Source organism: Eucalyptus grandis, chromosome 4 (genome assembly GCF_016545825.1).
Source record: "Eucalyptus grandis isolate ANBG69807.140 chromosome 4, ASM1654582v1, whole genome shotgun sequence".
NCBI lineage: Eukaryota > Viridiplantae > Streptophyta > Magnoliopsida > Myrtales > Myrtaceae > Eucalyptus > Eucalyptus grandis.
In genome coordinates, this window is record NC_052615.1 from 19,624,074 (window position 1) to 19,638,932 (window position 14,859).

Consider the following 14,859-nt stretch of genomic DNA (forward strand, 5'->3'; position numbering starts at 1 on the left):
TAAGATAGTGTTACCCTCTTGGTCTTTCCAATCCAAAATTGACTGTTAGATTGACTCTCTCAAACCTATTCAAACTGCACCTTGAATGCTTGGAGGTTGCGGTTCTTGATGGCAATGTGAACTATAGTTTCACACTAGCTCATCAAGTTTTCAGTGGACAATTTGCAGACAGATTGGAACTCGGCTAGGAGCTCCGGCTCAATGTCTCTATTTCTCTCGGCAACACAATGCAAAGTGGGGTTTAACCTGTGTAGTTCGTGGACTTGGATCAACTTGAGGGTGAGGGCCATTAGTGCCCATGCTTGTTTGCAAAGCCAAGTGCATGGGGCCGTAACCCTCTTGATTCACCTTCCGAGCAAATCACGGCTTCAACATGGCCATCACCATGGCCATTGGGGTTTTCCTGGTGGCCGTGGTGATGTGTAAGGGAGTCTCTGGGAAGAGGCCCTAAGATACAGGATTTGGCTCATCCTTTTATTAACCCATGTAGCTCATCAACATTGTCATGTTCTATTGCTTGCTGAAGCCGATGTCTCCCCAATCACTTGAAGTAGTGGGGGGTAGCAGCTGAGGCTTTCTTGATAAATCACAGCTATGGCGAACTAAGTTTTTGTTAATTTTAAATCCTCAAGTGGCCAAAACAAGACGTTGAATAGTCAATTGACCAACTTCACAAATCTTAAATCCTGCTTCTATACTTATCCTTATTACTGTCAAAAAGATTAGATCGATGTCCATAACTGGCGAGTCATTGGCAATTGAGTTTTCCATAATCATAAGTCAAGATGGCTGCTATAACAGTTCACTCAGCTTTTGATCTGAAAGCTTTTAACCCAAAAGTTTCAGGAATACTCTGTGAATTATAACTACATAATGATATAGAAACACAAAGACGAGGTTATATGCTGTGACTATTAAAACTCGACCTTTAGTAATAAAAGACCCATGATTGGAAAACTAATAGTGAAAGAATAGACTTTTTATGTTCAGCAGGAGAGAGAGAGAGAGAGAGAGAGAGAGAGAGAGAGAGAGAGAGAGAGAGCTAAAGATCAGAAATGAACTGCATAGAAACCGCACTCGGTGAACTCTACCATTGAGACGACAGTCTGGGTACAACGAAATGCTAATGGAAGCACCAAATTCACAGGCTCCACAACGTGAAGATGAGGTGAGTACATGAGACGATCGTCATGCATATCATATGAAAAGACACCATCGTGTTCGGGGAGTCAACAAATTGCACAGTACACTTCAAAAGTATTAGTAACACTTTCCTTAAGAATAAACCTTACATCTCTAGATTCAAGTACAAAACTGAATCCAACAAGTGACAAAACGATGCAGGAAAGTCCTGAGGATACTGCTTCATTTTCTGCTAGGTGAAGCTATACACACAATCTAACCCACCGAACAACTCTACCCTGAATTCCGAGAGCAGAAATACAGTAAATATTATAAACAAAAAAAAACCTGCAGTTAACATTAAAGACCAGTCGGTAATCAGCACCAAGGAAAAGCAAGAGCGGAGAAGAAGCCATGTCAGTCGATCAGCAACTGCAGTATCTTACTGCAGATCTCTGCTGGGTGTCACGTTGCCTTTCTGAGCTTAACTAGTTCAGCCAAAACATCTTTGAGAGGCTCAGCGAGCTTGCTCTTCTTAGACTGCACAAAACTTGGGGTCAAAACTTTGTCTAAGACAAGGTATCAGTAATGATGACAAGGAGGCAGCCGGAGGGATTATACAACCAGAATCGATTCCAAATGGTATCTTAGCTGTACAGACGAATTTCCTTTTCTAAACACTTGAATAAGGAATCAATGAGTTGACAAAAATGGCTTGCAAAGCCGAATAGCAAACATGCCATAAGGAGACAGAATGACATATACAGAGACTTTTATGACGTCTCTAGTTTTCAGCATGCAGGAATATTTATACACATATTACCCCTACATGAACTGTAAACAAAAAGCTTAAACTTCAATGACCCCAGTTGGATATCATCTAAATTTCTTTTAACTGGTGAGTCAAAATGAAAATCTCTGTTGTGAAAAGAACCCTATGAATCCACAGCATGAAATGTTGACTCAAAACTTGGAACTTGCATTCAATTCTTCTGTTTAAAATGATATTAGCATGTTTCGTCATGCTTGATTCTCACAATTATCCAGCACAGGCCAAATTTTCCACTCATGGAGCATACAAAAGAAAAGCCTTTCAGGGAATGAAAACAGCTTTGAACAGAGATGCCCAAATTGTCTCTACTAATGCAGGTTACCAGCCATTACAAAAATTGTCCATGGCAAGCGAAAGATCTTAAAGTATGGTCATAGAGTACCTTCAAGGATGGAACAAGAGCAAAAACTTCATCTGGAGTTTCTGGACAGACATTCCCAATGACACATATCTGCACCAAATCTGAGATTAATGGCACTGCGTCTTCTTAAGAAATGTTACCCGAAATGTTACCCAAAAAGTTGAGATTAGTACCTCGCCCTCAGTGACACCATATTTGGCATGTTTTGGGAGTTCTATAAATTCAATAAATTGACAAGATCAGGGAGCATACTCAACACAGTAACTAGTCTAAACCAAACCTTTAAATTGACGAAAAGGTAAAGTATTATTCACACGTAGCATCATCACCAATATACCCAATAAATTGAAAAATTCAATACAACTCTGCTCATTGGCCAGAAGAGGAAAAACCACGACTCCACAGTCCAAAATGAACCTGCTGAAGTCCAATCGGTATGACTCTAGTAAGTCAGAAACGAATCAATCATAGAGGTTGCCAACATGCAGACCTATGCTTACAAGCATGAGTCAATGATTGGGTAAGTTTATTAACTGCTAAAGGTAGACATAATTTGTAAGGCATCTGTCTCTCCATTGGCATTAAATGCCTTCTTGCCACCTTCTTGCCAAGCCCATCTCGCTTGAACCCAAATATTTCAAATAAAAAATTTAGGTCAATTATTGATCTCATTTCGTCGTGGATTTTCATACCTAAAACAAACCAATTCAAGCGAAGCTCCGCCCGTGTAGTTATACCCGACAGTCAGAGGTTGAAGCAAACCATAAGTAAGATATTCAATCTGCGCCGCTAAAAAAAAGGAGCAGTATAGCTAAACACCTACCCTGCTCAACTCTGAGCTCCAGAGGAGGCAGTTCTTTGGGAGCGGAACTTTTGGCAGCACTGCCAGTCTTATCTCCTTTCCCTCCTTTGCCCAAATTCACTAAGGAAAATACACAGATTGCCAGGACAAAATAATCAGCACGCAGTAAGTAGCAAATAACACATTGCAAGCAACCGAAGCCACATGGAACTGCCAAGCAATAAATCCACAGAAACAGCCTGAAAACGATGAATTCGGAGACGGACATTTACTTAACAAGCTGTCTGCTTTGCCGCTGGATGAGAACCCGAAAATTCCATCCCCCAGACCTGTGCAAAATAGCCACCCACATCAAAGAAACATCACCGCAAGGAAAACGGAGCGAACCCCTCTCATGTTGATATGAGTTAGGATACATGTGAGATTTCGACTGAGAAATTTGAAGCAATAGAAAATCGAAAGAATTACCATAGATGTAGAATTGATTTCAATAAACAAGAAAATTTACAGAATCACTTGATGAATCGATGTTGAAGTTTTGGTTGGCATCTTCAATTGATTTTGCAGAGATGGCTCTGAATTCCAAGAGTAGCGAAGTAGATTTGCTTTGTCAGACGGTCGAAAATTTTAAAAACTTCAAGGAAACTCATGGTCTGGCTTTTTTTTTAATCGATAAAGTGAGAATGATGTGGGGGCACCTCAAGTTTGGAATTATGCCTTTTATTGGATGATAACTAGGATTTTGAATTTTGATATTTTCTTCTTTAACCAAGTTAGTTTAGGATGTTCATTTAGCATATAGTAGCTGAACTTAATGTTTTTATCTTTTAATTTTCAAAATGCGCGAACATGTCTTTGATTGGAAATCCCACATGATCTAGTAGTTTCTAAAGGTTTTGCTGGGCTTCTATAATATTCCTAGGATTTCTTTTTTTTATTACTTTGTCAAGTAGTAAATCCTAGAAAAAAAAAGGGTTGCGATCTTGAATATTTGTTATGTTTAATAGAATCACACAATTCGCCTCTTTTGAGAAATACAGAAAATCAAGGTATTTCTCTCTTTGCTTAAGGTGCACGTAGTTTCGGGCATTCATATTTCTAATTCGTTACTTAGTGCATTTCGTTTCTGCTTCCGTCATTTTAATGAAGTTGTGTAAGGGAAAAAGCTCTCTTAAAGGTCTTTATGGGCTTTAAGGAATTAATAGATAAGTCCATTACATGCAACTAATAGACGACTGTCTATTACAAACCTCAAGACTACAAACATAGACTATATGCACACGCGACAAGAGTAGTTAATGTAAACATTACATGCGAATTATTCCTTTGATCCTAGGATGCTGCTGAGCCGTCTCCTTGTGGCATCAACTCGGTGTAAAACTCGAATGTGCATTGGCCATAGGAGAAAGGGGAGCCACAACGTGGTGGCCAGCAAGATCCAAAAAAACTCCCCCAGGATAAGTCCTATGGTCCTATCGGATTTGGGGAATTCAATTACAAGGAAAACACAGTAGGCACCGCTTATAATAAGCAAAGAGAAGGAAACGATGCGAGTGTGGGGCCATAGTGAAAGAGCAGCGACCCCGATTGAGGCGATGGAGACAAAAAAAGCCGTGCTGTTGAGATATACGAACTTATATAGATGGAAGCCACTCAATATAGTGTTTCCGGCTTGATGTGGCTTTTCAACAGCAATGCCGCTGGAATTGGCAGTAACGACAGAGGAATTGTTCGGGGGATTTAAAGAGGAGTCCTGCCAAAATCCCCCGGAGGACTGAGAACGGCTTGGTACGTGGCAGTTGCAATTAAGGTAGCCACAACAAGGATAATGTTGCGAGTGGCTTCATCTTGGATGCGGAAAAAATATGTGTACTTCTCAAAAGCAGTTAATTCCTTGCTAAAAAACTGTGACAGAGAGAGGGTGGAAGTAGATCTTTGGCATAGCCTCTTCGCAACGTCTTCATCAAAATGAACACTCTTTTGGAAGATGTCCAAAGCTGTCCTATTCAGGAAGTTCTTCGCATTTACATTCGTATACCCAACTAATAGCTTGATGATCTGAAAGTATTGAAAATATAACAAAATGAAGTATATATCCCTTCAATTTCAATTATTGCTTTCTTGTAGAATTTACTAGTGTACACAAAGTGAGCTCGTGCCATATAAGTTTGAATGATGCAAATGATGCAACGATCCATGAACAAAGGGAAATTTTTTCACTAAATCTGATTTATTAAGTTCAATTATTTCAACCAATATAGTGAAGTCCTGAATGTTTTTGGAAAGTACGATTTGGTCCTTTCACTCAAAATTATTTACATGGTAGGAATATTCTTGGTGAACTTTAACATAGGTGAATCCACAAATATGATGGCCCTAATAACTATGATCTTTCATAAAAGCATAGGCCTTAATTAACCCATCATAAAGGCTTTTAGGATTCAATCACATTTTTATATTAGTTCTCTTGTTATGAAGAGAAAGACTTCCTAAGACACGTATATTTATATCCTTGATGCATAGGATTCAACATATTTGGGAGTAATTTTCCAATCCACAAAGTGATTTTTTTATGGTTGTGTCAAATGTTCCTTGTTGGCTTCCATTTCACTGGCTTCTAGACTGTACAATGTTTAGATGGACTCATTTCGAAAGAAGGAAAAGATTTTGATAATCCATAGGAAAAATGAAATAATAGTGAAGAATGAATTAAGTTATTGTTGTTTACGTAGGAGTGATTATGATGGCAAGAGTTGGAGGGAAATTATTCATCCAAAGGACCAAAACCATCCAAATTAGAGAGATTTAGAGCACACTGAAAATTGAGTTTCATGGGGGTTCGAAGGAAACAATTTTAATCAAAACTTTTCTCTCCACTTACCTAACTGTACAGGTGATCTCTCCATATCACTCAATTTCTTTCCTTCCTTTTTCTGTATATCCTCCAACCAAAACATTGTCAGGCCAATTAAAATGATTGAATTAAATGAGTTCTTTTTTCTTTTTCTTTTTTTTGCTATGAAGAGAAAGACAACGTTAGATAGGTTTATTTATATCCCTTTATGCATGAGATTCAACTGAATAGGGAGTAATTCTCACGTCCATGAAGGCATTATTTTATGGTCATGTCGGGTTGTCCATGTTAGCTTTCATGTTGTTAGCTTCTATCTCGTACATGGACTTATTAAGAAAGAAGAAAAGAGATTTTGCTAATCGATAGGAGAAAACACAATAATTTGGGTTGAATGGAGTAAGTTAATGTTTTGTTAGGTACGAGTGATTACGATGAAAAAAGTTGAAAGGAAATTATTCATCCAAAACAATCTGACTTGGGAGTTACTTAGAGCTCACTAAAAACGAAGTTTCATAGGGTTCGAAGGGAAACAATTTAAATAATATCTTTTCTCTCCACTAAATAAACTGTAAACAATATCGCTCCAACCGAAAACATTGTTGGGCCAATTAAGAAAAGAACTCATGATAGAAGCATCAAGAGCTTAAATTAGTTTTCGCACTAGCAGCCTTGAAATGAAACTATGGGCTTGTTGTGCTAAAACCGAAAAGTAAAACGCTTAAAATATAATATGACCATGAAAAGTGTATCACTGAATACGATCAATTTCTCAATATTAGTATTTGATTTATTTCTAAATCAAAAGAAAAACACTGCTTGTTGACCTAATTTTCACAACCCATCTGAATGGCATAAAGTCAACTATATATGTATGGATGGTGGGGTTTGGAGACACATGAAATGATTAATCACTATGGAAATAGACGAAGATAAACGAATGGATCAACCTGTAAAAATCATACTGAATTTAAGGGTGGAGCCCACCCTACCATGACCTTTTTTTTTTTTTTTTTTTGGTTAGAACCATGACCTTTTTGGTCGAAGAAACAGATTGTATTCATTAAAGCGTGATATTACAACCTGAAGATAAAGCATCGGCATATACTATATCAAGCAAAATATACGGGGGAAATAGATTCCAGTTTTGGGCCGAAGCATGGAGATGGGCCTTTGCAGCCCAGTCAGCAGCTAGGTTTGCTCCCCTTCTACAGTGAACCATGACCTTGTGCATGGGAAAATTGTCAAGAAGGGAATTGGAATTAGAAAATTGGGAGGGAAGGAGTGATATCCATCCCTTCCATAATTCCTTTCTTCTCTCCTACGAAACAAACCAAACAAGGGGTTCCGTTCAAGTCTCTTCTCTTCGAATGTTTCTAAAACCATGTATTTTCAGTCCCTACCATGTCATTACCATAACAATTGTTCTTGGATTAGATTATGTCGAATTCAAGTTGGAACAATAAAAGCACGTACACCAATGACATCAATGAAGTATATTGGCATGAACTATACCTCAAGTTGCTGCTGTCCGGCCTGAAGTTGCTGCTGTCCAGATACAACCACCGGAAGTTGCTGCTGTCCGGATACAGCCACGGGTAGTTGCTGCTGTCCAGATGTAGCCCCAAACGCCTGCTGTTTGATTATAGCAATATGTAAGACAGTGTTACCATTTTGGTCTTTCCAGTTCAAGATTTTTGTTAGATGAACTCGCTTAAGCCATCCAAGCAAAATCTCAAGTGCTTTGGTGTTGCCCTTCCTCACAGAAAAGTGAACTGCAATCTCACATTGGTTTGTCAAGTCTTCAATGGACGATTTACAAGTAGACAAGAATTCTGCCAGGAGTTCGTGGAGCTCCTGGAGCTCCGTTTGATCCTGCAATATTTCCCCAGCTACAAAATGTAAAGGGCTATACCCCTCTCGTCCTCGGACTCGAATCACTTCAGGGTCGAGGGTCATCAGTGCCCTCGCAGTGCCATAATGCTTTTCTTTCAAAGCCAAGTGCATGGGGCTATAACCCCTGCAATTTAGCTTTCGAGTGAACGACGGCTTCAAGGTGGCTATCTCCATGGCTACTTTAGTTTTCCCCATGCCCGCAGCGTCATGTAGTGGAGTATTTGAGAAGGGACCCTCGAATCCGTCATCTAAGATCTTTTCGTCCAGCTCAATTAAGCTGTATAGCTCATCAACATTATCAGCTTCTATTGCTTCTTGAAGGGTCATTGTTTGAGGAGGGGAATGTAGCAGGAGAGGGGATTTGCTCGGTGATGATGATGGATGGAAGTAGGAGTAGCGAACTTGCAGAATCATAAATAGCGCCATCGTCAACGCAATTTAATAAGGCGAGTCATTGTTTACGGTTTATAAAGTAGGGACAACGCAACTGGTTGGGGATCTTTCTCTGTCGGAGAAATTATATGCGAAGTTTCGCAATGTGGGAGCCCAGTCAGCAAGATAATTTAAATTAATCGAAGAACTCTAATTAATCCTAGCCCAGTAATTTGCGGTCTGATCTTTTTGATTTTTATATCGCTCGGTGTCATTTCTCCGCAACTACACTGAAGCCATGAAGTAGTGAGGAGCAGCAAATGAGGCATCTTCATAAATCACAACTACGCCCACCCGCAGCGCAAAGATGGTATCTACTTAAAACTGTGTAAAGCATACCGATTTCATTGCTCGAATTTTTTTTTTTTTTGATACCCGTGGAACCCCGGTCAGCCGTTCGTCGTCTTGCAGTGGTACATAGCCGCCAAGTAAACTCTGGAGTGATGCTAGCTGAGGACCCACCATCCCGACATCACACTTAAGACGCCGATGCTTCCCCTGGGGTTTGACCCCTCGACCTTTCCCCCAAGGTTGAGGTTTCTTATCCAGCGGAGCCACCAAAGCCGGTGGTTCATTGCTCGAATTTCACTTACAGCGAACTCAATAATCTGATTAGAGCTTAATAAAATTTTGACTCTTCAATTGACTAAATACCCAAATCTAAGCCATTTTTCTGCTCTTATCCCCTCTATGGTCACAAAGATTATATCAATATCTATAAACTAGTGACTCATTAGTGGGTTCTTCGTAACTTGTTCCTCTTTAACACAATTGGCAATTGAGTTTCCCATAACCATAAATTAGATGGATGCTATTAGGAGAGAGCAATTGGATTAGTTCAATCCGAGAAATAGCTAGTCACATGAGAATCGGTTTGATTTCGGATAAAAATATTGGGAATTGGTCTTGATTAATTCGATTTCCAATTCCATACCCTGAACCAATCGATTTTACTGAAGAACCGGCCTTCCAAGGCTTAGTTCTAGTGTTGAACCGCTTTCAACAGATTCACTGTTAATCCCAAGTTGATCTCGTACTCTTGTGTCACATGCCATCCCCCCCTCCTCTCTCTCCCATTTCTCCCTCTCTTATTTCTCCTTCTCAGTTACCCGCTCTCCTCGATCTCGACTTCGTTCGCAATTCGCCACTCTCCTCTCTACTCCGAGGTACTCTCTACGTTGGGTTTCGTTTTGGATTTCTTTGTGGAATGACATCTGAGCTAAATTTCCTCAGCCATCTTCGGGATAATCCCCTGAATCCATGTGAGGAGCACTAGTGTGGTCGGGGTAAGGTCAAGATTTTATTCTGTCAGTGGTGATGTCATATACCCGAGGGTTTTCTGGGTTATAGCATTCTGTTTTTTTGGTGGAAAGGAAAATGTTCATTTCACGTGAAAGAGCGATACATGACTTCAAGACAAAATCATATCCAGAGAGTTGCCGTCTAGTGCAAATCCGAAAAATGAATCAACTTGATACCACCTGCAGAGACTCACTCCTTCCTTAAGAACGGATTTGTCATGGCATCATAGCACAATCGACGGCCAATCGCTGAAACTCGCATCATCATCACTGATAAACATATGCCAAGATTTCACTTTCTAGTAGCTACATACTAAAATGTGATACGTGTCTAGGTTTAGGGTCCCCAACACTATTACCGTATAGAGATAACAACAACGCCGATAAATTGAAAGAGCACAAATAACGCCTTGTAAATCCCAGATCTATATCTAGATTAGGATAGAATAACAGCAAAATCCAAATCTAACTCTAAATCAGGAAAGAAGAGTTGCAAAATAGATATTAATTGATCATAAAATCACATTTAGATGAGCCCATTGTGCTACAGGAGAGAAGTAGACTTGCAGAGCGCTCGACTTTCTAGAGCAAACACCTAGAGTCAAAGCAAGCAAGCAGATCTGGAGAGCGCAGATTCTTCCAAGACGCTTACGCTTCGATCTTTAGAGCTCACAAGGACAAAACTCTCCTCTTTTGTGGAGGAAATCGACAGCAACGTCCACAAAATCATTGAAGAATTCTTAAAGATGAAGAGAATGACTTTTAAGGAGTGAAAATAGGGCTTTTCTTACCCAAAAAAGCAAAAAAAATGGCGACCAAAATGGCTTTTCTTTTGAAAGCGGGTCATTGTTTATGATTTATCCCGTAGGAACAATTAAACTGGTTAGTGGGTCTTTCTCTGTCACACAACTTAAATGCGAAAATTCCCAACTCGTAAGCCACGATAGTTTACATTGATCGAAGAAATCTAAATTATCCCAAGTCACTAAGGTTTTGTTTTGGCCACTCGAAGACTTAAAATTTAGTGGGGAAAAAACTCCAATCGATCGATTGAATTCTAGCATTGGAATTCTTATTGTCCTCACATTTAAATTAATTACTGCCTTTGCATACCAGGTGGAAGTAGTTGTGATTTATTAAGACAACCTCATCTGCTACTCCTCGCAATTTCATGTATTAAAAGAGAAATGGAGAAAATTATCCAAAAAATCTTAAATTATTATACATCATAAAAAAATTGTCCATGTCAACGCCGGTTGTCCACCAATTGTGCCTTATAGGACATCTGGCGTGTGCCTTATAGGACAACCGGTGTCTACTTCAGCAAATTAGGGCAAAATTAGCTAGATGACTAAATTTGTAAATTGTCAATAAATTTATGACTAAATTAACAAAATTAAAAGGTTTATAATTGAATTGGCAAAATAAAAATTTTATGACTGAGTTGCCATCTCTACGTATAATGGGTTTTAGATTTTTTTGGTAATTTTCCTAGGAGGAATGACGCCCAAGATACTAAAATTCAGACCACAAATGTTCGTAGGATTAATTAGACTTCTTCAATTAATTAAATTATCTCGACGACTTGGCTCACGCATTGCGAAAGTTCGCATGTAGTTTGTCTGACAGAGAAAGACCCACAAGCCAACGTCATTGATCCTACGGGATAAATCATAAACAATGACCCAACTTCAAGTAGTTGGGGAGAAATGACACCCAACAATATTGGAAAAAAAAATAATTTCAGACCACAATTAATCAACTGTCCAAAACTCTTGTTTCTACACTTATCCCTGTTAAAATCCAACATCAATAAACCAATGAGTTATTGGTAGTTTTTCGTCACTCGTTCCTCTTTAATGAATTGGCAATTTAGTTTTCCATGATAATAAATCACACGACTGCTATAATAGTCCACTTACTATCAATCTTAAAGCTTTTAACCCAAAAATTTCAGGAATGCTCTCGTGAATTATAATTACATATTGTTTTAGAAAATCAGAATAAAACCACACTGCAAAATTAGATAACATGGCTACCAGCTAATTTTGGGGATGGGTTATTCATGTAATGTAGCTGTGAAACGAGAAAGATGAACACATTATCTTAATAAAGGTGACAGATTTATGACAGATTTATAACATAGCTACCGGCTAATTCCTGTACCTGGTCTCTTTCTTCACAATGAAGACAAAGAAGCAACATCGAACTAAAGCCAAACTTGGAAGAGAGCATTGATTCCTCTTGGCCAGATTTCCCAAGATCATTTCTCACATACATACGAACACAACAATCCTTACTTAGCTTTCGCAAGGGGCGAAGGACGAATTGGAGGAAAGTAGGCAAAGCCAAACAAAATAAGGGGCGAAGGACGAATTAAAGCGAAGGACGAATTGGAGGAAAGTCGGCAAAGCCAAACAAAATAACGATTGATAGAAAATTTATAGAAATTTAATAATGTTTAATTAAATTAATGAAGGTTACTATGATAACATTTTTTATCTAACCTAAAAAATTCCCTCTCCTGGCCGGCAGATGTTGATGTACGAGTGGATTTTCAAGGTACAAAAAAGAGTCAATGCCAAAACCACCTTATCACAGGGGCCACTGACAAAATTGTACCAATTAAAGATTTCGAACAGACTCAGCGTCTGATTTCTTATTTAAAACAATCTTTGATTAAGGTGTATTAATGCCATTGGGGCCACACGCTCAATCGCTCATTTTAAAATTTTGGTCATGGCCTCCTTGCACTCGGGATGCACGTCGATGAAAATTTGCCAAGGGATGATACAAATATTACAAGCTGAGAAAGAAAAGATTGTCTTAATATGAGTAAAAGACGCATGATGGGAAGTGATAGTGAAAGGATGGTTTTTAATGCTCAGCCGGAGGGACAGACAGGGTGCTAAAGAATAGAAATGAACAGCATAATAACCTCACTCAGTGAACACTTCCATGGAGATGGTGGTTCCGCTCTAGTGAACGAAATGCTCCGGGCACCAACTTCAACGACTCAAAGGGAACGAAATGCTCCGGGTACCAACTTCACCGACTTAAAATTAACAGGCGAGTGCATGAGAGGACTGTCATGCATATCATAAACAACAAAGGAAAATAACACAAATGATCCTGAAACTTTGGCTCAATATGCAATGTGGTTTATAAATTTTTAATTTGTTTGATATATCTTTGAACTTTAACTCAATGTGTAATATGACTCATGAACTTTTAATTTGTTCAACATCGTTAATGAACTTTTGGAACCTATATAATCCGGTTCCTGTATTATATGAATTTTCAGGACGACATCAAACAAATTAAAAATTTATGGATCACATTACATTGGGCGAAAGTTCAGCATCTATTTGTGTCATTATCCCAAAAGCAACTACCATGTTCAAGGAGTCAACACATTTTAAAAATTTCAGTAACACTTTCCTCAAGGATAAACCTTACATTTCTAAATGTAAGTATATTACTGATTCCGTTAAGTGACAAAATGATGCGGTAAGGTCCTGAGGATACTGCTCCTTGTTCCCTAGGTGAAGGTATAAAGATATACACACAATCTAACCCGCCAAACTACTCTACCCTTTCGACCAAAAAAAAACTACTCTACCCTGAGTCCGAGAGCAGCAGAACAATAAAACTTATAAAGAAAGAAAGAAAAAAAAAAAAACTGCGGTTGACATCGAATACCAGGCGGTAATCAGTGTCAAGGAAAAAGCAAGGTTGGAGAAGAAGCCATGTCTATCAGTCAATCAGCAGCTGCAGTATCTCACTGCAGATCTCTGCTGGGCCATCCCATTACCTGTCTGAGCTAAACTAGTTCAGCCAGAACATCTTTGAGAGGCTCGGCGAGCTTGCTTTTCTGAGCCTGCACAAAACTTGGGCTCAAAACTTGTCCAAGACAAGTTAGCAGCTAGGAGGATAATACACCAAGAATCGGTTCCAAGTGGTAGAGGAGTCGTCTAGACGAGTTTCCTCTTCTAAGCACTTCAATAAGGAATCAATGAGTTGACAGAAATGAACTCGCAAAGCCCAATAGAAAAATAATCTTCTCGGGGATGAAAAAGAGCTTTGAACAAAGGAGTTCAAAATTTTCCCTACTAATGAAGGGTACCGGCCCCATTGAAAATTGTCCATGGCAAGCTAAAGATCTCATAGCATGGTCATAGGGTACCTTCTCGGACGGAACAAGAGCAATCTGGAGTTTCTGGACGGGCATAAACAATGACAAACATCTGCATCAAATCTGAGATTAATGGCACTGCGTCTTCTTAAGAAATGGTTCCCAAAAAAGTCGAGATTAGTACCTTGCCATCAGCGACACCAAGTTGTGCAAGAGGCCTTCAAGTTGAGTTACTAGCTAATCTCTTTCCAGAAAATTGTGATACGCAGAATTAAATAACAGAGCTATTAGCTAATTTTGGGGATGGATAATATATTCAAGTCTAAAAACCTCATATCCCATGACTATTAAAACCTAACCTTCAGTTATAAAGGGCCCATGATAAGAAAATGATAATGAAAGGATGGATTTTAATGCTCAGCTGGAGAGACAGAGAGCGTTCTAAATAACAAAAATGAACTGCATAAAAGCAACACTTGATGAACTAGTTCTTTGAGATGGCGGTTCAAGTGCAGTGAACAAAATGCTCATGGCACCAATTTCACTTGCTCAAGAGGATGAGGCGAGTACACGAGACTGATTGTTATACATATCATAAATAGCCACTATCATGATCAGGGAATCAACATATATGTGCAGAACTCTTTAAAAATAACAGTAACACTTTCCTTAAGGATGAACCCCGCATCTCTAAACTCAAGTGAAGTACCGACTCCAACAAGTGACAAAATGATGCAGGAAAGTCCTGAGAATACCGATGCTTATTCCACTAGTCCGCTATACACAATCTAACCCACCGAACTACTCTACTCTGAGTCCGAGTGAAGCGAATACAGTAAAATTTATAAAGAAAATCCAACAGATTTCAGAGGCTCGGCAAGCTTGCTGTTCTTAGCCTGCACAAAACTTGGGGCAAAAATTTGTCCAAGACAAGGTAGCACTAATGATGGTCGCCATTATTAGGATAGACGGACGGTCGACATAGTGGAGCTTGTCATGTAGATCGCTGCCAAGAATTGTCATCATTACATTGACGAGCAAATATTTTAGCATGTAGATTGAAGGGAGATGATTTTTTTTTTCTTGTGGGATCAAGTGCAGGTTGAACGAAAAAGAGCAGGTATAGC

General features: G+C 39.1%; 1 protein-coding gene and 1 long non-coding RNA gene across 4 annotated transcripts; both read right to left on the minus strand.

Annotated features, from left to right (window-relative positions):
* Positions 1-1,250: 1,250 nt before the first annotated feature.
* Positions 1,251-3,728, minus strand: LOC120292840. Of its 3 annotated transcripts, none has more exons than XR_005550452.1 (6): positions 3,626-3,728; positions 3,384-3,446; positions 3,139-3,237; positions 2,489-2,529; positions 2,337-2,405; positions 1,251-1,662 (listed from the first exon to the last, which is right to left on the minus strand). It is a non-coding gene; the product is annotated as an uncharacterized LOC120292840 (long non-coding RNA). The 3 variants fall into 3 exon arrangements; XR_005550453.1 differs by having other exon boundaries at positions 3,586-3,728; XR_005550451.1 differs by lacking the exons at positions 3,384-3,446; positions 3,626-3,728 and having other exon boundaries at positions 3,139-3,354.
* Positions 3,729-4,857: 1,129 nt separating this feature from the next.
* Positions 4,858-8,274, minus strand: LOC120292543 (ankyrin repeat-containing protein BDA1-like). The gene is made up of 2 exons (XM_039310789.1): positions 7,484-8,274; positions 4,858-5,175 (listed from the first exon to the last, which is right to left on the minus strand). Exons 1-2 carry the CDS (start codon positions 8,189-8,191, stop codon positions 4,858-4,860), a joined length of 1,026 nt encoding a protein of 341 aa, XP_039166723.1. The 5' UTR covers positions 8,192-8,274.
* Positions 8,275-14,859: the final 6,585 nt, after the last annotated feature.

Excerpts from the sequence above, each read along its gene's own strand:
- LOC120292543 (XM_039310789.1), bottom strand. The coding sequence starts at position 8,191 with ATGACCCTTCAAGAAGCAATAGAAGCTGATAATGTTGATGAGCTATAC. Across the intron at positions 5,176-7,483 it reads CCGGACAGCAGCAACTTGAG|ATCATCAAGCTATTAGTTGG; the intron begins GTATAGTTCATG and ends CAATACTTTCAG.